Source organism: Rhinolophus ferrumequinum, chromosome 16 (genome assembly GCF_004115265.2).
Source record: "Rhinolophus ferrumequinum isolate MPI-CBG mRhiFer1 chromosome 16, mRhiFer1_v1.p, whole genome shotgun sequence".
Lineage (NCBI taxonomy): Eukaryota > Metazoa > Chordata > Mammalia > Chiroptera > Rhinolophidae > Rhinolophus > Rhinolophus ferrumequinum.
Window position 1 is genome coordinate 48,754,797 of NC_046299.1, and position 20,501 is coordinate 48,775,297.

The window sequence follows — 20,501 nt, forward strand, 5'->3', positions numbered from 1 at the left end:
CCCTCCAACACAGCTGGGAAGAACCACAAGGCTCCCTGGGCTCCATTTGATTTGAGGCTGTTTCTGAGTCAAAAGACCATAAATCCCCTTTTGGGGAGAGACCCGGGGAAGTCCTGCTCACGGCTCTGCGTCTGGAACCAATCGCACCATCCGCCACCATGATGGTTTGGAAGCCGAGACTGCTGAGTTGGTGGAATGCAAGTTCAGGCCTGGGCACGTGGGCGCGACTCCTCTCATCAGGCTGCCGCTGGAACTCCTGCAGGCCTGTGGGTGATGCCATGCCCTGGGCGCATCTGGGTCCTTCTTCAGAAAGACGAGGGGCAGTGGAAGACTTTCTTGGAAACCTGTGACTCACTCTGTTATTTTAAGACCAGCCCAGTGTGTAGAGAAGCAGTTCTGGTAGCTCCTGTCTCCATTTTACATTCTTGAAGAAGACGAAGGTTTTACCTCACGTCTTTCGGTATACTTTTTGGCACACAGAGAAATAAATGCCTAAGAGGCCTGGGCCAGCTGGTCAGTGTCTGCTGAGCCACAGTAAATAGGCTTTTGAGGACTCTCCCCTAGCTTGAGGACTTTCCCCATCTCTGTTCATCCCCATCCTGCCCAGGTGTCAGCCCAGCTCAGATGTCCTCTCTCCTGGATCCCTCAGCCCCCTGGATTTCTCCTGGGACTGTCCCTTTCTCCCAAATTGACTAGGGGGTCCTGGAGGACAGATACCAAGTCTTAGTGATGTTTGTGTCATCATCGAAATCATCGAAACCATTCCGAGTCCGGGGATAAAAATCCCCTTGGCTGACCCTCCGGGTGCAGGCTGGCCCTCATGCCATCCGCTCAGGGACTCCCCTATGGACCCTGCTTTGGCCGTGGAGGCCGCGCTGGACACTCCCATGTCCTCACGTTGCCCTTTCCTGCCCTAACCTGCATTCCTGTTCTGTCACTTCCTTCCTGTCCTCTACGTCTCTCCTTAGGAGGGATGGCAATGGGCCATGTGCGCCAGTGGCCAGAGTTCCGGCTCCTCGGCGGGGAGCCGGGCTGCTAGATGCCAGGGCCGCTCATCCCTTCAGGGGCCGCCAGCAGGCTGGGGCTGAGGGCTGCTGCTTTTTGTTTTGTTTTGTTTTGTTTCAATTGAGATGAAATTCACCATTTTAAAAATTACAATTCAGTGGATTTTTGCTGTATTCACTATGTTATGCCACCACCACCACCATCTAATTCCAGAACCTTTCCATCATTCCCATAAAATGCTCTGTACCCGTCAATTAGCGGTCCCTCCCATTTTCCCCCTCCTCAGCCCCCCGGGCAATCATTAATCTACCTTCTATCTCTATAGAGTCCCCTCTTCTGGACACCTCCTGTAAATGCAGTCATACAGCATGTGGCCCCTTCTGTGACTGGCTTCTTTCACTTAGCGTTTAAGGTTCATCCATGTTGGCGCATGTATCACAGCTCCACTCCTTTTCAGGGCAGGGTAATATTCCAGTGTGTGGCTATGCCACATTTGTTTATCTAGTCATCTGTTGATGGACATTTGGGTCGTTTCCATTTTTCGCTATTACGATCACACTGCTGTGAACATTCACGTATACGTTTTTGTGGGAACATATGTGTTCACTTCTTTGGGGTCTATACCTAGGAGTGGGATTTCTGGGTCCTGTGGTAATTCTATGTTTAACTTTTTTTGGGGAACTGCCAACCTGTTTTTCAAAGCAGCTGTATCATTTTATATTTTCTTGGGTCTTCTTGGGTGGGCTCATTGAGAACTTCCCAGGGGCCTGCTGCCCCCACCTTTCCCTGCTTTTAGGGTTACCTATTTCTGGCCTGAAGGATAAGAGGCACATAGAAGAGGGTGTGGTTGGAATATCTCCAGGGTCTATAGCTAATTTCAGCAGGCTCTCCCCAATTCCCCTCCCTGTTTTAGCAGAGAGAGAAATCGGGGTGGGTCCTGATAGGGTGTGATAATGGGAGAGTGAAAGATGTGGGTTTGCATTTTGGATTTTGCCATTAACTTGCTGTGTGACCTGGAGTGGGTCACATAACCTCTCTGAACCTCCTTTGACAGACCTGGCAAGGAGAGCTGTGAGGGGTCAAATTCCACATTTCACTTGCAGTATGTAAACCTCTGGGTACTGGTCATGAGTTGGGAGTGACTGTTATTTGTTCTCCCCATTCCATGGAGAGAGCCCCTGCCCCTTCTCCTCCCCTTCTGAGGGTCTTACCTCCTCTCTACTACAACGTGTCTGTGGGCAGCTGTACTCACTGTTGGGCTCTGGAGCCAGGGCTGCCCAGAGCGCTTATACAGCGTGACCTGCAGAGAGAGACTCATTGGCTGTGATGGACCAGAGGGCCAGCCACCCTTTCTGGTTTCCCTAGTAAGCCAGTGAGCACACATTTTTTTTCCTTTGCACCATAATGCCACTAACCCAAAGGGAAAATAAAAAGCACCAAGTCCCATGGTTCCCTGCTGTCCTGTCCTCAGATTTCAGTTCCTGAAGTACTATGTCAATAGAAGCTTAGAGGCAGAACTTGGGTCTCTGCCGTGGTACCCATGGATTCATCCCTGAGGCTCCCCCACACTGTGGATGGGGCCTCCACATAGTCACTCACTATGGCTTTTGCAGGTGCAGTTCCCTCTGCTCGGGGCCCATTGTTCCCCATGCTCCAGCAGGTTGTCTCCTGCTCTCTGTCTGGCCCAGCCTAGATGTCCCCTCCTTCAGAAGCCTCCCCCAACTCCTCGGTCCTGGTTTGGGTCTCGGTGCAGAAGCCTTTCCTAGTCAGTCTACTTAGCCCTTGCCATTACTGTGCTGTTACAGTCTGGTATTTTACCTGCCACCTGCACTGGGTGGTGGGCTTGAGGGCAGGGCCCCGCCTGAATCACCCACCCACCACCCACTCATAAGTATGGGACCCCTTTCTGCAGTCATGCTTGGATTGTAGTGGTAATATCTTTACAGCTTCAGCTCCTGGCCTACTCTCTGGGGTGTGGACGTGGGGGGCGTTCTCAAATAGCTGTGAATAATGTAACGTTCATAGGAATCAATGGTACAAGTATCAGAACTTCAGGGTAGAGTGGCAGGAAAGTCATTTAAGGCTTTGAAACTTTTTTGAGAGACCCCAGCCTCCTATCTGGCTCTCTTAGCTTTCCTTTCAGTGTCCTCATGCACCCTCATTCCATTGCCCCAACACATGTTGCTCCAATCTTCATTCATGCTATGGTATAAAAGACTGACCACTGCTTATAGTGTTACCTTTCTAGGTAGCAGTATAGATGGTACGTTTCAAAGTATTGTGTGTTTTTTTTTTTAAAGCAAAAGGTGTTTTATTTCTTCTCTTTGCTCATCTTCTCTATTCTTCACTTTTCTATTCTTCATTTTACTATTTTCAGTTTAAGAACTCTAGTCCCAACCCACTGAAATAATTTCATAATCCACTTATGGGTCTCAACTCAGGTTGAAAAGAAAGTATAATTTTGAAAAAAAAATTGGCTAATGGTGAAAATCTATAATTGCTATAAAAGGAAGCTGGGGATTATTTTGGGATCATATTCCTAGGCTTTGGTGGTTGCTGCCCTAGAATCAACCCATTCTCTACTCCTGGGCTAGATGGGCAATGGCCATGAGATTGTTCTCAAATAGCATTTGTTACCAAAGTATTGTTTTTTTGATTCAGACAAACTTGGACAAGCTACTTTGAACCTCAGTTCACCTGTATAATGAGGACAAAAACCTGATAAATCGTTGTAAGGCTTGGATTAGATTAGATTAGAAGTCAGCAAATGAAGGTCCACGTACCAAACATGGCCTACCACTTGTTTTTGTCAATAAAGTTTTATTGGAACACAGATACACTTATTTGTTTACACATTGTCTGTCGGTACTTTTATGCTTCAACAGCCAAACTGAATAGCTAAGACAGAGACCATATAACCCACATAGCCTAAAATATTCACTATTTGGTCCTTTACAGACAACTCCTACATGACATAAGTTAATAAATTCTAGTTAGGTAAATATTTTGCTTTTAGCTGAAAGGCCAAAGCAGCGATGGTGAACTTTTGGGTCGATGGCAGTGATCAGGAGGCAGGCATGGGACATACTCCAGAGGTGCCTAAAATGTCCTGCGTAGGTCACAGTAATATCACAGTTTTTTCCTTTATCCGAGATGTTTCCACCCACTGCCACCCTTTGTTTTTACAACAAGTTTGTAGGGCAAGAGATCAAGGATTATTCATCCTCATGTCATAGGAGGGGAGATGGAGGCTCAGAGAAGTCAAGGGGCTTGGGCTAGGATGCACAGTGAGATAGGACCAAGTAAGAACTGGAACCCAGTCCAGTTCTCACTTCTCTGCTACTCATTGCCTCAAAGACTTAGCCATGCCCTTGTGCCAGGAAAAGGGCTCATACTCATGAATTACCTGATATGGAACAAACCCTCATGCTACCTTGGCTTACAGAGGCAGGAAAAGGGGCACATGTGACAGGGGCAGGGGCGCGTTGACTGGCAGTGTCGCAGTGACAGCCCGTTATGTGGATTTGATCTCCATCTCTTCCCATCCTGGTTCCAGCCTTTGGCCTGGGTGACCTTCCCAACCTGCTGGGCCTGGTGGGAGACCAGCTGGGCGAAGCGGAGCGGAAACGGCGCCATGCCAAGCCGGGCAGCTACAGCATTGAGGTGCTTCTGGTGGTGGACGACTCGGTGGTACGCTTCCACGGCAAGGAGCACGTGCAGAACTACGTCCTCACCCTCATGAATATTGTGAGTGTCTCCGCGTCCTGGGACTGGGGTTGCGGGGCAGGAGGTGGGCTGGGACCACCGGGATTGGTCTGAATGCTCGGTTTCTCGCGGCCTGGTGTTTTATTAGTGGATTCGGGAGAATCTCTATTTGCTCTTTAGTCTAACTGGACAGCGGGTTCTGTGGTGAAACGGGCCTGAGTTGGCCTGACTTCCATCCCAGACCGCAGCCTCACCTCAGCTGTATATGCCTGTGCTGCGGTGCCCGCAGGCGAGCTGCATTAGCCCCTGGCAACCTGGAGCCCTCGGACAGTGGGTTATGGGCTTGGACACATTCAGAGCCTGGGTCAGGCATGGCTGGGACTTGAAAGAGATTTCTCATGGGGAGAAAATGCACAGTCCCAGGCTGAGAGCCTGGCCCAGTGCTCTCAGCCTGGTGCTGCTGGTGGTGGTGGTGGGGCCGGGGGGAGAAGGGGGCATCGGGCCTAGGCCCCAGTGTGGACCTCGGGTGTTCATAGAAACCTGACAGGCAGGGAAAATGAGGGTCACAGGCAAATTTGAGACTGGTGAAGCAGAGAGCTATGCCCTGTCTGTCCAAAGTGTGTGGTGGCTATTCAGCTACTACTGGTGACTCTCATGCAGAGATATAAGGCTCTTGTCACAGAAAGGTCAGTATTTCAAGAAAAATCAGAAATGCAGTTGTTTGTGTTTTTTTTTTTTAAAAAAAAACCTTTTATAGAAAATTTACATCCAGTTATCTAAGCGAAACTGCCAGTTTTTAAATGTTAGAATCAAAAAAAGCTAAACCACCGTGAATGCTGACCAGAACATATCGACACGCCACATTTGGCCTGCGGGCTTCACGTGGACACCTCTGAGATAAAGGGGCAGAGAGGACGAGACCAGAAAGGGGAGGCGGGTAATGCATCAGAGGTGGGCCCTGCACTGTTTGTCTTCTGGCATGAGTCCTTTGTCACAGATGCCTGCGGCTGCGGTTCTGGGAAGGATGCGGAGCAGTCGAGGTGCAAGTAGGACCGACAGTGGCAATTGTGCAGGCCACAGTCAGACGCTGGGGAAAGTGGGCAGGGCACCCCCATAAAGCTGGGTGACGGGGTGACATGTGGGGGTCAGGCCCAGCATGCTGAGGCCCTGTGGAGTCCAGGCAGGAGGAGGCAGGGAGTGGAATGTGGGCAAATGCCACAGCAACAGGAGACAACAGGCCAGGGCCTTCGCCTCCAAGTCTGCAGGTGACTCAGCTTGATGCTCATCACACATGTTTGTCCGGAACACAAGCGCTGAGAAGGAAGGTGTACGTACAGGGTGTGTCCTAAAGAATCGGGCCTCTTTTGAAGGCCAAAGTTTCCAGCCCCTGTATGGGCCTACACTGGCCTTACGGTTAGGGTCCTCTGACCCGAGGCCTGGGAGGAAGTGGACTGGCGGAATTCTCATGCAGGCTGGAAGATAACTGTAGGTGGGCCGGGGCTGGGGTGGAATCACCGTACGCTCAGTCTAACATGGTCAGCTCTCGTCGGCTGGGATGGACATGCCGCTGATCGTAATACTGCACGCAGAAAACATTAGTGAATTGGCTAAGAGTGTGGCTTTGGGGTCGCGCTGTCTGGCTCTGGCCCTTCCCGTTTTTTGACCTTGGGCGAAAGTGTCTCCTCTCAAGTGTCCCTTTCCCCACTTTAAAAATAGTGTTAACAATACTTACCAAGGTTCTGGGGAGGATTACCTAGCACATAGCATGGTACCTGGCATAGCATAAGCTCTCAGTATGGCGTTGGTGGCAGTCATGATATGACTTTCAGGAGAGGACAGGTAATACATTTCTGGGACGTCAACAGCTGATGAGCGGAAGTGTCAAGCCCACGATCATGCCAATCCCTCGGAAACATTTGTAGGATAATAAAACAGATCAACGCTGCCTGTGCTATCTGAGGTCCATAATCCTGCCACATGGTAGGCCAGGGGGCTGCCAGGAGGGCATGCAGCCAGCCCCTGGGTAGCTGTGTGACCTTACCCAAGGGGCCTGCATTGCTTAGGACTCTGTAGGTTTGTAAATGATGATGAAGGAAAATTTATGGGCTTTTTGACACAAGAAATGTCCAAACCTGCAAAAGAATTTTTATAAGATTTTATTTGAGGCAAACTGATGACAATTGCCAGGCAGCAAGATCTAAAATGCTCCAGAGAATGACAGTTTTGAAGTTTCTTTTATGCATTTGAAATGAAGGTAGGACATAAAGGAGATTACAGGAAGGTGGGAGAAAGCAAGGCGGGGATTGGATTATATGATAGTTAACAAGATTATGTGCTGTTTGAGGGTAGATACACTTATTTCAAAGGTGTTTTAACCTAGATGCATAAGAAACAATGGAAGAGCTTGCTTAAGACTAAGGTAAACCTTTTACTAAAGAAGTTATGTGCTTGGGGCGTGACTACCGACCATGACCTGCCCAGTTAGGAATTTATGAACAGATCACCCTGAGGTTACTTTCTGTAGAACCCCTTTTTCGTCCAAAGGCTGATGGGCCAAACTGGGAAGGACAGGGTGGAACTGGTTGTAAGTGCAATTGGTACTGGAGGCTAGCATGGACTCTGTTTTTAGGTTCCCTTCGCTCTGTGACATCCTATTATAATTCTTTCTGACCAACTTTTCTACAAGACAGATTCGGGCCATTAGCAGCATGAGGCAGACTCCTATCCCTATAGCTCTGTGGCCAGAGACGAAAGACATTTCTCTTCCAGTTCCCAGGTAAAAATTCCTGTGGCGGGACTCTGATTGGTCTAACTTCGGGTCACATGACTACCATTTGGACCAATCACTATGTGTTAGAGAAGGAGGTAGAGTTTCCCAAAGGAAGAGAGGGGCTGGACACAGGCATGGCCACAGGAGAGATTGCTCTGAGCTGGCCTGACGCCCCAGTTTGTGTGTGGTATAATATTTAACCCGAGAGCCTCTATTTTTTCATAATAGTATCTGCAGTTGGATATGTTGTGAAGGTTTAATATGTATAAAGTATTTAGCACAGTCCTGGCACATAGTGAATACTTCGGTGATGTGTTCTGTGATTCTTCTGGCCATGTTACTTGTCTTAGTATGTGTATATCAGTGGTTCTCTGTCTGAGTCTCTGAGGGTCAGGTCCTTGAGGGTGGGGACTTTATCTCCTACTGTTTTGAACCCTGACAGCACACCGCGCATTGCCCAACACCTGATAGGTGAGCGGCCAATATGGAAGTGAATGATGTCTTTGGGAGAAGCAGGGAGCCAGCATCCACTGAGACAGGAAAGGGGACGGCAGCAGATTTCTGTCTGCAATGCCAAAATGAAGAAGAGGGCAGGAGTAGAAATCAGATCCAATTATAGGAGCCACAGGGAAAGGAGGGGCTGCCAGAAAGTCTGCCCTCGTCCACCTCTTTGTTTGGATATTAATTCCTTTATCTCTTACGTAGCATGTGGTTTGGGACTCAAAGAGCAAAGGCTACCATGTGGGGCTGTGTGAGAAGAGGGGATAACTGTGCCATGAACACACCCTCCTCCGTGGAGCACTTGACCACCCACCCAGGCTCTATAAATAGCTGGCCCAGCCTAAGACTGCGCAGCTGACCACACAGCTGAGCACTCATCCCATTAGTGGGAAAGCCAGGTTGGCCCCAGGAGCCAGCAGGTGGGGAAGGAGAAGCAGGAGAGGGGAAGGGGGTAAAGAGGCCCTTGGGTGCTGGGAGCCTGGATCCTGGGTCCAGACCTGGGGCTGAAGACCCTGAGAGTGTGAGCTGGGCCTGGTTCACAGCCCGAGAGTCCTTCAGTTTGCTGAAAGATAATTTTCACAAAAAGGTAAAGTCATGACTCTCATATAGAAATAAAAACGGGTGCGTGTCGAAGATTTTGCTCTAGTCGCTATGTTGCAGAAAAACAACAAGGACCCAGAAACTCAAGCGGCACGCAGAGATCAGGGAGAACACAGCTTTGTTACGCCGGCGGGTTCAGCGGGATCCTTCCCAAAAGACTGAGCCCCCAGCAAGGTTTTGAGCAGGTTTTTATGGGTTGGGGACTGCCTCGAGTCAGGGAAGGGATAGGTGTCATCTGGTGATTGGCTCAAGGTGTGGCTTGGAGGGGGTTATGCGGAAGTGGGCTGGGGCTTAGGCTGGGGACTTCTCTCTCTGCTGGGGCCACCATTTGAGCTCAGTTCCATGTGTCAGGGAACCATTTTAAGGTCAGTTTCCCATCAGCTAATCAATGAGGGAAGCATGTGGATGTTATAACTTGTTCAAAATAGAACCCGAAGAACAGGAGCATTTATAGACCAGAAATGTTGAAATGAATATGTAAATGGAGGCAATAATTGCTTTTGCCCAGGGTGGAAGGAAAGACAGAATGTACATATCTATACACAAGAATTTTGCGTTGCTATTAGTTACCTACAATGCTCTCGGTTGTAAATAGCTTCCTAGAATCAGATCCAGGTGAGGCTGAAAGGTGTGCTGTGCACAATGCGTAGTTCCCAGGAAAGTACACATTTTTATTCTCTGAGTGTGAGGCCTGGACTTGGTCCCGGATACAGAGGCCTTTCCATGGATGGCAGGGCGTCTGGCTGCCCATCTGACTTATGGGCTCCATCCTGCTCCTGGAGCTGGAGGTGTGGCAGCCTCAATCAGGACACATCCCGGATTCTGGTTGTGTAATAGTCCTAAGTTGTGGGACCTTGCCACCTTTCTTCCCCTTCCCAAGAGCTGGCCTCACCACTGCCTCTGTCTTTCTGGGTTCTGGCTGGGGAGTAGGGGTGTGGAGAGAAGACCTAGGGTCGGGTGGTTGAGGGTGGGCAGTCTGAGGAACAACCAAATTCCCTTGGGCCATATGCTCCGTTCTTTTAGAGAAACCCTTCTGTCTGAGCATCTCCACTGAGCATTCTGTTGCTTACTTTCTTTCTTCTTTAATATCTCTTGGTTGGACTGAAGTGTGAGCAGGTCTGCACATTCTGGAAGAGTGGAACGAGCTTCCTTGAGCCCCACTCCTCAGCTGGCCTCAACCCTCGGTCTTGGCTATTATTTATCCATGAGTTCAGAGCCAGGTGCTGTGCTGCCTCAGTGGGCCCTCCCTGGTGCTAGGCATTGGGCAGGAGGTGGGTGATTGTTAGTCAAGGCTCTGAGGGTGCGAGTGACAGAGACCCAGCTCACGCTCGCTTAAACCAAAGGAGTCTATTGGAAGGAAGCTCTGAGAGTGGCCACAGAGTTAGTACAAGAGCAGCAGGACAGGGCAGCTCCAGGGACCCCAGGGACTCGGGACTCAGGCCCTTTAGGACACCCCCCCCAATCCCCCCCCACATACATACACTTGTCTCTATTTGGTGATATAAACTGGCAGGAGCCAGGCTTTCTCTCTATGGTGGGAAGTGGGGCACTGGGAAGCCCAAGGTCCAACATTTCTGCTCTTAGAACCCAAAGGCGAAGGGATCCTTCCTGCCCTCCTGTGGAGGATTGGCCTGGGTTGGGTCATGTGGCCATCCTGGACTAATTGTGGTGATTAGAGGGTTGTCTTGGAGGCCCCAGGTGGAGCCTACTGATGTGTGTGGGCGAGGTGGAGTGGGATCTGTTCCGGGAAAGCAGGCAGTGAGGCTTGCAGACAAAAGAATAGCTTCCACAGTGAAGGGCTCAGAAGGAGTAGAAAAAGTAGTCCCTGCCCTCTGAGCACGTACACTGCTGTGTGTCCACAGACAATTGCAAATGACATCACTGTAGAAATCATTAGAATTGTTTTTGAACAATAATTGGAAGCCATTCTCTTTCTAGACATGACTTCATTTACTCAAGTTTCCTGATAATCCTGTGAGACCTCTGAGTATCCCAGTATCCTTACACAGAAACTGGGACACAGAGAGGGGCTGTAACATGCTGGTCTCCCATGTGGTCAGCCATGGCGCTGGGATCTGAGTGCTGCTCTGTCAGCTTCACCCTCTTCCTACAGCCTCTGCACAGAGGTCTGTAACCTTACACCAGGTGGTGGTGCTGTCCATGGCTGGTGATTCAGGGGAGAGGGAAGAAAAACAACTTTTTCTCTACCCTCTTAGGTTCAGTGTCTGGGACCTGCGATTTAAACTGACAAAAGACAGATTAGCAAGAGAAAAGAGTTTATTTACATGTGTAATGTACATGTCCATGGGAATGATCAGTGATGAGTAACTCAAAGGAGTGGTTAGAATTTGGGGCTTATATATCTAACTTGATAGGGGAAGAAGAGGGGGAGAAAAGGTTTCTATGATAAAGACAAATCGGTTTCCTTAGGAAGGACAAACGGGTTTTTAGAACAAATGGAAAATAAGAAAGTTTGTGATAATATTTGTTTATGCAGGTGCAAGTAGTCTTTCTGTCTTCTTGTATGGCCATGAAATTCCCCAGGGGAGGGGATTTATGATAGTTCATTTCTCAGGAGTTGCTGCTTTGTCAGATGAAGGAATTTCTGAGAAGGGTTCTTTCTGCATCTGTGGAATCTCAGATGACTTCAGCTTAAAATAATCCTTATACGAACTCTGTGATTTCCCAGGCAGGCCAGGAGCAAGACCTCAGGAGCCACCCAGGAAATGAGTGATAGTGTGTATGCGTGTCCTAGAGGGGACGTGACACTATCCCTGTCCCTGAAGTCACTGCGTGGGGTGAAAATGAACTTCAGATCTGCAGCTAGAAGAGACCATGTGGGTGATGGTGGGGAGCAGGTGGGAACTTCTACTAAGTTCTTGAGGCTCGTGATGCAGACACCAGTGGTCCCCCTGATGTGTCTCCTCAGGTCCCTGAAACTTTACCGTTGGAGGCGGTTAAGCCTGTGACCCATTCAGCTCTCGTAGGAAAATTAACACATTCTGACTTCTGAACCTTGACCTCTAACCTGTGACTCACAGCCTTGGCCAGGGAGATCCTCCACTTCGTCCTCCCCAAACACGGTGCCAGGAGGGCCTGCCTTGGGGACTGCTGTTTCCGTAGTCTTGGTTCCACCTTCCTTCTCACAACCTACCAGCAAGTAGGTAAGGAGGAGAGTAAGTGCCTTCTCAGGTTCTGAAAGGCTCTTTGAGGCTGGTCTTCTGCTCATTGCTGGCTTACCCCTGTGAATGTGGGAGCAGAAAGGGCCTTGGATGTGTGAGGGGTACAGGTGAGGCAGAGCTTCCCAGGAGGGGTTCCTGTTCCCCTGGGAGAGAGAGGCTCACAGCGCTGAGACGGGCTACGCTTAGGGAGCTGTTGCCTTGCAAACCTGCTGCTGCCACAGGGGGAAAGCAGACAGGTGGGCTCTGACTTCCCAGCCCGAGTTCCGGCCCGTGCAGATGAGCGGATGGGTGGCCCACAGCCACTCCCTCCCAGGGGACCAGCGGCTCATCCTGAGCATTGTGTGGGGACTTTTGTTTGGCTGAGATGTTTAAAGCACTAATATCCTTAGGGATTTCATGAAGCCAGTAAGAAGCGTGTCCCTTTACTCTCCCCTCCATTTCCTGCCTACCTGTGACCTTTTCTGATTCCGATTTCTGGGGCCAGGGCTGGCCTGGTGGGATCGGAGAGAAGAGATCTGGTTCCCAGGATGGATGGTCCCATTGTGCTAACCCAGGGAGAAGGGGGCAGAAGCCATTCGTGAAAGACTTAAAACGATCTGATCAGGCCCTCATCTCTGCAGCTCTCAGGGCTGTCCTGCCTCTCCTTTTTCTTTTGCATTAACCTGGAAGTGTGCTATAAATATTCATGCAGCTCAGATGGTGGGTGGGCAAGGACTCTCTCCTCAGCCTTCCCTCACATGCTGGTGGGCCCTGCACGGACTTGTCTTTCTCTGTGCCTCGGTTTACCCATCTGGGTCACTTCCCTTAAGGCTCCTTCAAATCTCTGGACTAGGGAACCATTTGAGAACTTTGAAACATAAGGGCAGCTGTGTTCGGCATTCAGGGAGTGCCTGGTGTGTGCCTAGGATGAAAGGCAGACTCCTGTTCTAGACGCTTTGGTCTGACTGCAAAAACAGGCTTCAGTCCCATGGAATAATTCAGGAACCACTGAGAGCAGAGCTGAAGGAGCTCAGAAGAGGCGGCTATCCCTGTGGACTGGGGGAGAGAGGAAGGCTTTCTGGTGGCGGTTGCCGATGAGCCCCCCTTGGGGGGAGGGGGCATTTGGCAAGGTGAAGAACGGGCAGGGGGAGTGTGGTGATGGTGGGGCGGCATGGCCGTGTTGTGGAAGCAGGAATGGAAAGTGTGCGAGGTGTGTGGGGAGGTGACGGACGCTTGCAGAGAACTCTCAGAGACTTAGTGGCAGGCCGGTCCATCAGGCAGTAGCAAGGGCTTTTATGTGGAGAAAATGTATGAAGAACAGTGCCTGAGGGTGGCAGCCAAGGTGGATTTGGGGGAGGCGAGGATGGACATCAGAGGCCTCCTGAAGCTGTGACGAGCCAGCGGGAAGACCCGGGCAGCAGGGACTCTCGCGCTCTCTGATGTACCTCAAGTATCACCCAAATATCATCCCAGCCCCTCCCGCATGTCAGGCGCAGGGCTGAGAACTTTACCGACAGCCTCCTTGAATCCTCAGTGCGGCCTCATGAGGGCCACATTCCTCGGACCTCTGCGGCCCTGAGAAGCCAAGCGACCTGCTCAGAATCTGCACAGCTAATAAGTGACGGAGTCAGGATTCGAACCCAGATCTGTCTGACTCCAAAGTTTGTGGTTTCCTGCGACTGCTGCTGTGGCAAAACTTGGGGCGAGCACCCCTGGGGAAGCGGGAGAAGGAGGTCCCTGGGCGGGAAAGGTGGGTAGAGTGCTGCCTCTTAGCAGAGGCGCGTCTTCCTGAGATGGGTCTCCCTAGCAGAATCAGGATCCTGAAGTTCCACACCCTGTACCCTGTGGCTGCGCCTGCCAGCTGGGGGCATGGCAAGAATTCGGCATGTTCAGGGACCTTGTGCTTGCCTGGGGGTAATGCACCAAATCTCTGGGGCGAGGACTCCCTTGGATGTGAGGATATGGGGATCCTCCTAGGGCCTGTGGTGGGAACAGAGGAAGGGTGAGAAGAGACAAAGAGCCCCTTTCAGCACTCCTCTCAGAGCCAGTCTGCAGCTGGACCCCTCTTGGCAGCCTGGGTGTCTGGATGGTGGGCTCCCTGCCCACCCGGCTCCCCACCCCACCCAGTCAGGCTGACACGACAAAGGTGTTGGGTTTGGTTGTCGGGGAGACATTGGCTGCTGCCTCTGCGAGGGTCCTACCAGCTCTGACCCACCTCAGAGCCTCTTTCCAAGCACTGAGGCTTCTCAGATGCCCTGCTTGGAAAAGCGCGATGCCCCTTCTAGACCCGGAGATTTGGGTGCAGATGGCTGTTAGACAAGAAGGGTCTTGGTGGCCTCAGCCTGGGTGAGTGGCGTTCTGTTGGCACAAAGCGTGTGTTACATATTCCTCGTAAAGGCTGCGTGGAATACCACAGCAACTGCTTTCCTGCTGACAGAGAGTGCTGCTTTGCCAGACCTTTTCCTTTCGGGGCATGCGAGTCTCCAAAGCAGCGCATCCGCCCTGCTCACTGGATGGACACAGCCTCCTCCTGCCTCTCTTTTTGGGCCTTTCTCTTCCTCTTCTTTTTTTTTTTCCCTAAAAAGCTCTCCACTGCTTTTAGGGCACTCAGAGACCCCCCCAACCCCAAAACTACAAGCAAAAATTCACTTACTTTAAGGCAGTCGTTCTTAACCAGGGGCAATTTTGCCCCCCAGGGGACATTTGGGAAGGTTTGGAGATGTTTTCTGGTTATCACAGCTGGAGGGGGTAGAGTGTTACTTTCATCTCATGGGGTGCGGGGTGGGGGGAGGCCAGGGGTGCTGCTAAACCTCCTACAGGGCACCGGTCACTCCCCACAGCAGGGAATTATCAACAGCGTCCCTTGGGGCCAGGTTGAGAACCCTGCCCTAAGGTATTAGCCCCAGTTGCCACACACCGGTATTTACATTTTCAGAGCAAGCCCACTGGGAGGGAACAATGTCTAAACACAAAATGCTGCATGCTGGGATTTCTGTCAGGAGAGACATAATAATGTGTACCCCTCCTATGTGAAGAGAGCTTTACAGTTCAGAAAGCACTTTTGTACCCAGCAGCTCCCTAGACATTTTGGTCAGACTCTCAGTGCCATTCCTGGGGTGATCTGAGGGGCCGTTTCTCAGCTCCCAAAGTGAGAAGTAGAAGTTCTAAACGAACAGATGCCATTGAGTGACATTTGCTCACCTTCTACCGTCAGGCCTCTGCAAGGTGTGTGTGCCCACCCTCAGAAGAGGAGTCGGGCTCCGTGGGGTGGGGGTGCGGTGACATGGCAGAGCTTGAGTCCTTCTAGGCCTCCGCACTCCCTCTCTTTTCGCACAGGCAGGCAGACCTGGGATATCAAGGCCGCTGCATTTCGGAAATGGGTCATGAGCATTTTGAAGTCGTGAAAGGCACTCTGTTGGGCTGGGTGGTCCGTCACAGTGCACTGTGGACCCTCCCTGCACAAACAGCCTGGGTGTTAGATGGCTGAGTGGCTGGGGCCCAGCAGAAGCACCCAGGCCAGCCTGCCGCCTCCAGGGAGCCTGGGAGATAGTCACTCCTTGAAGAGGTGTGCTGGTTAGAAGGCAGCTTGAAGAACTTGCCAGTAGCCCACACCAGCCCTTTGAAATAAGAGGCCATGATCGTGAACTTGTGGGGAGAGAATGGAGCAGCTGACCCTGTGGCAACTGAGAAAGGAATTAAGAGATTCAGTACCCTCCTTGCACCACCCAGAGAGCAGCGTCTGTCTCCAGGATCTCACTGGGGACCTCAGAGGCAGGGCCTGCCAGTGTGGAGCGTGAGAGTGGCACCCTAGCGTCGTCTCAGTGTCCCAACGCAGAGGAAACCAGGGTTCAGCTCTGGCTACTGCATAGGTCAGCCCCTGAGGGTCCGGGGAGGCAGGGATTCCAGGCTTCAGACAGATGTATGTTGCTGATATGTAGCGCCCCACACAGTGCATGCATACCCATATATAGTACATGTGTTCACACACATGTGTATACGTGCACACACATCTAGTCACCCATATGTGTAACAGAGATGTTTGTGTGTAGATACACACACTTGCATGTACCACACCAAATCAGGTGTGTACACAGAGTTCACACATATGTATGAACATGTACTTAACCATATTTCATCAAATCCAAGACTCCATCGATTGTCAGATGCTCTATTGCTTTATGTGCACTTGAGAAAAAGTGCTACCACTTAAATTCTGATGTGATGTTTTCTTATCACTTCCATTTTATTTGTACTTATTACAAGAGAGAGCTCTTTTTGCCTTATTTAAACTTTGATTTTTACCAGCTACCACTCTTGTACATACATACCTATGACAACATGAGAAAGGAAGGTATTCCCATAACCTCTTCATATTCAGAGTATTAATCCGTCCAAGTCACTTTCAGCATAGAGCCATCAAAGTCTGTGTTTTCTGCACAGCGTTGTCTCCTGTGCCATCAAGAGCATGGGTAATGGTCTACTCCTATCGCTGGGATTTCATCCTTGCCATGGACACCCATTCTGCAAGCTTTGCTCTGGGTGCCTTTTTTATGTTCCTGGAAAATGGCAAAGGAGGTTTTTAGACGAGTACTCGCATTCCTCCCTCAGAGAGTCCCTAAATCCCTCCTTGCCTGAAATGTCGAGCGGTAGCGGTTGTCCTGGGAAGGTTCTTGCTTGCACAGGGAGAAACAGCACCATAACTGCCACCTGGTCCACTGTGATCGCAAACAGAGACAAGGAGGGCATCTTAGGCTCATGAAATGCAGTATGTGTCTCATGTACCTGGGCGCTGGAGCACCCAGAGGGCAGTCACCGAAGAAGGTGTACGAGCAGAGGCTGGGTTTGAACTCGTGAACAGTGTTTGCTGTCCTCACGGAGCTCCTGCATCACTTTGGGCCACTTTTCTCACCCGGAGGATAGAGATCACAGGTTGTACTCCTTGGAGCTCCTTGGGGGAACAGCTGACTCTAGAACTGGGGTGGGCGTGTCCCAGAGGAGCATCTTGTGGTGCCAGAAAGTAAGGAAGTGCTCAACAACCCCAAAAAACCCCCAAACCCAAAATGATGGGGTGTGTTAAAGGGACACAGAGCCAACTGAAAGAAATCTCAATGGCCAAAGCTGGGACAATTTGAGCAACAAAAGAAATAATGGAGCAAATTATAACCCAGAGTGTAAAATAAATATCCATGGGTACAAACCAGTAAATAAATACTGAATAAATAAGTAGAGGGGAGAGAAGGAACAAATCTTTTGTGCAGAATTCCAAATAATTGGTGGAGGAACTCTGTCCTCCAGAAGGTAGATTTTACTCCCCATTCCTGGAGTGTAGGCTATGTACCCCGAGTCTGACCCCCTTGGGGCAGAAGAACAGATTTGGAGCTCCCACCCCCATAGACCCTCCTTCCCTTCTTCCTGCTCCCTGGGCTTGACCAAACAAGGTCCTCAGGAGGCCTGGCCATGCAGGATTACAGGACAACAGGGAAGGGGTTCTTGCAACGACTCTCTGGCTGGCTATATTGCTATTTATAGGATGTGGAAATCCACCTCCACCCCGCATTGGGTCCCAAGAAAGGCTTTTTGTGATCGAGAAGTTAGGGTGCACATAGGAGAGAATATTTGTATGTAGGTTCTAGAAAGCGCAGAGAATGTGGTTGAGGCATCAGGAGGGCCCACTCTTTTCCTGCCCCTTCTCCTGCTGAGCTGTCGCCTGGCCCCTGGCTGGTTCTCTCCTTCTGCATCCCTGACGTAGAAGGTACGCCCCTGCCTCCTGCCCTTCCATAGCCTGCCTCGAGTTCAGGGCCTGGGAGCGGAAGGTTCACCCACCCTGGCTCCTCTGGCCTGCCCGCGTCTCACCTCCTTGAACGTCCTCTTCTAATCTCACAGGGCAGCTCACATCTTCTCGGTGACACTGTACATTATTTGAGGGCAAGGCCTCTTTCCATATCCCCACCCTAACAGAGGAGATGGCACTTTCTGAAGTAAGGATGAGGAAATATGGATTGAAGGGCACACGTAGGCGGATGGAGACAGAATGTCTATGATTAAGGCTGCCTGGCAAGCAGCCCCCAGGAGCTGCTTCTGTTCGTTGCCCACTGATGCCATGGTCAGAGCTGAGCCTGGCTTATGGGCTCACGTGACCAGGGTGCCTGAAGGCCTGCCTTATAAATTCCTTCATCTTCTCTCCCAGACCAGAGAAAGCCTACCCCAGCCAACCTGCCAGCAAAGCTGGTTCTGGAGAGCAGCTGTGTGTAGTAGCTGTCAGAAATCTGAGTTTAATTCCTGACCCTCCACTTTCCCGCTGGGTGGCCTTGGGCAAATTGCTTAACCTCTCTGAGCCTTGGATTGGTCACCTATGAAAGAGAATAATTCCTCTCTTCATAAGGTTGTCGGGAGACTGTACGCAAAGCCTTCAGCACAGCAAAGCCTGGCTCATAGTAGGTGTTCAGTGAATAGCAGCTCGTCCCTCCAACCCCAGAGCTCTCTAGCCATCCGCTTCCTTCTCCTGTTTGGTCTCCCCCTGACCAGAGTCCTGACCTTTGCTTGTTTTTCTGGTACACACCCAGTGGCCAAGCTAGGCCAGTGTATGATGTTGAGCCCTAACCTGGGGGCCTTGGCAGACAACTGTGAACTTGGCTGCGGTGCGGCCGCAGAGAGACCAGACACACTGTTCTTTTCTGCTCTGCGGGTGTGTCTTGTGTCTGTCACGCTTGTGCCCACTGCCCTGGGAAGCAATCCCTGTTCCCCCTGAGCTACCTCACTGGCCTCACCTCTGGCATTGGGAGGCAGCCGTGGAGGACAGAGGCTGACAGAGCCAGGCCTTGGGTGCACAGACAGGCTGGAGCCTGTCAGGGTGCTGCCTGTGTATAGGTTCCAGAGGGCTGGGGTCCTGGGCCTCTCAGGTAGCTGCACTTCTTGGCTGTGGCTCCAACACTGGCTTGGTCCTGCAGTTGGAACCCCTGTGCCAGGCGGTCTCTGCAGTTTCAACTGGACATGGCAGCCCTGGCCAGCCTCCTCCTTGGCCCGTGCAAAGCCTCAGGGCAGCTTCAGCTGAATCAAAGCCCTGAGGTCCCTACTCAAGGGCTAGCACTGAGAGGGGTGTGTGCAGATGAGTGTCCCAGGGTCCCAGAGACAGACCGGACCAGGGAATTGGAATGGCAGGGCCAACCCCACCCTTTTGTAAATGGGGGCTGGGGGAAGGGAGTGAAATAGAACTGCTTTATTTTTATTATCCTTATTTAGTATAAGAAAAAACCACTGCTGAACCTTGCTCCTGTAACAGCCTCAAAACTATTCGTCTGTTCTCAGGCCTTCTGCCTCCTTTGGGGGATAATTTTCCATCTTCCTTTCCTGCAGATCCTTTGGTGGAGTCTGTGTAACTGTCTCAGTTTTTGTTTATTTGATAATGCCTTCATTTCATCGTGGTTCTTAAAAGATGGTTTGCTGGATCCAGGATTCTAGGTCGACCGTTTCTTTATCTTAGGGTTTGGTGGTGTTACTTCAGTGTCTCCCCTTGTCGAAAGCCTATTCCCCACCTAATGGTTCTTCCTTGGTGAGTGATCTGTCTTCTCTCTTGCTGCTTGTAAGATTTTCGCTTTGACTAATGTGAGTGTGGAGAGAAGTTCCTGAGAGACTGGTCACGATCTGTCCTCAGGAATGGAGCAGATGAAACTTCAAGAAACTTAAATGAAACTTCAAGAGGAAGATGGAGGACAGTGGAGGAGGTGGACAGGAAGGCTGGATGGGGTTCATGGCACAGAGAGCATCCCATTACTGGAATTGTGTGAGCATAGGCTGGAGAGAAATTCCCCATAACATGGGGGTTGGCCTCTGTTACCTTGGTGGCCAATGATCCTGGGGCTCTTTAGTGGCTCTTCTGACTTCCTCTCCCCTGTGCCAGGCCTCTGCCCATCTCCTCTGAAGGGTCTCTTACCTTCTCAATTCAGGGTCATTCTGGCTCCTCCAGCGAGACCCACCTGATCCCTGCTGGCCACGCACCACCGTCTTGTTTCCCCAGCTCCTGGAGCGTGGCACTGGGTCTGTGCCACAGAGCTCAGCACACCAGTCACCAAAAGCCTTTGGTCTCTAGGTTATTTCAGAGTGCTCAGTGGTCTCTGCAGGTGGCGTATCCTTTTCTGCTGGCTCAGGATTTACATTTAGGCCAGGTACCTGGCCATGGGAGGCGGCGTCTGGAAGCCCCACTCACCGCCCACCAGTCTTGGAAACTCGGGTTCTGATTCTACCTCCTGCTCAGAGGGCAGCAGCTCCCTCCCCAATCCCACTGTGAGGACCTCCTCGTGTCCTGGGATGGGGATGGCAACCACTGGAGCAAGGTCACTGGACTGTCTGATGGGTGGCTTCGGCCTGCTGAATATGAGGACAGAAATGAGTCACATGGCAGGATTCTGGCAGCAATTTGCCTGGTCTGTCTTGGAGAGAGACAAAGGCAGGAAAGCAGTGGTCCTGGGTATTTCCAAAGGCCAGAGGTCCTGCAGATCACCACCTCCCCCCAGGGTATGCCAGAGAGGACTCACTTCCCCTGCTTCTGAGTAACCAGTGGGTTTACATGTGTATACACAGGGCATACGTGTGGCTGTGTACAGCGTGTGTTGTCCATGACCCATCCCTGGTCTGCATGCCCACAGGACATGTCAGGGAGGTCCAAGACTGACCCCACCCCCGTGTAGCAGGAAGGCTACGTTCTGGTGTGGGTGGGGCTGAGATGTCAAGGGTGTTTAGGAGATCCTATTTCAGATGGATGA

General features: G+C 51.1%; 1 protein-coding gene across 5 annotated transcripts in view; it reads left to right on the plus strand.

The window, feature by feature from the left end:
• The window catches only part of ADAMTS14 (ADAM metallopeptidase with thrombospondin type 1 motif 14), an 82,289-nt gene that overhangs the window by 28,864 nt on the left and 32,924 nt on the right, over positions 1 to 20,501 (plus strand). For all 5 annotated transcript variants that reach the window (XM_033129721.1, XM_033129725.1, XM_033129723.1 and 2 more), the window contains exon 4: positions 4,562 to 4,752. In XM_033129721.1, coding sequence (XP_032985612.1) covers positions 4,562 to 4,752 — 191 coding nt within the window. The remainder of the gene's footprint in view (positions 1 to 4,561; positions 4,753 to 20,501) is intronic.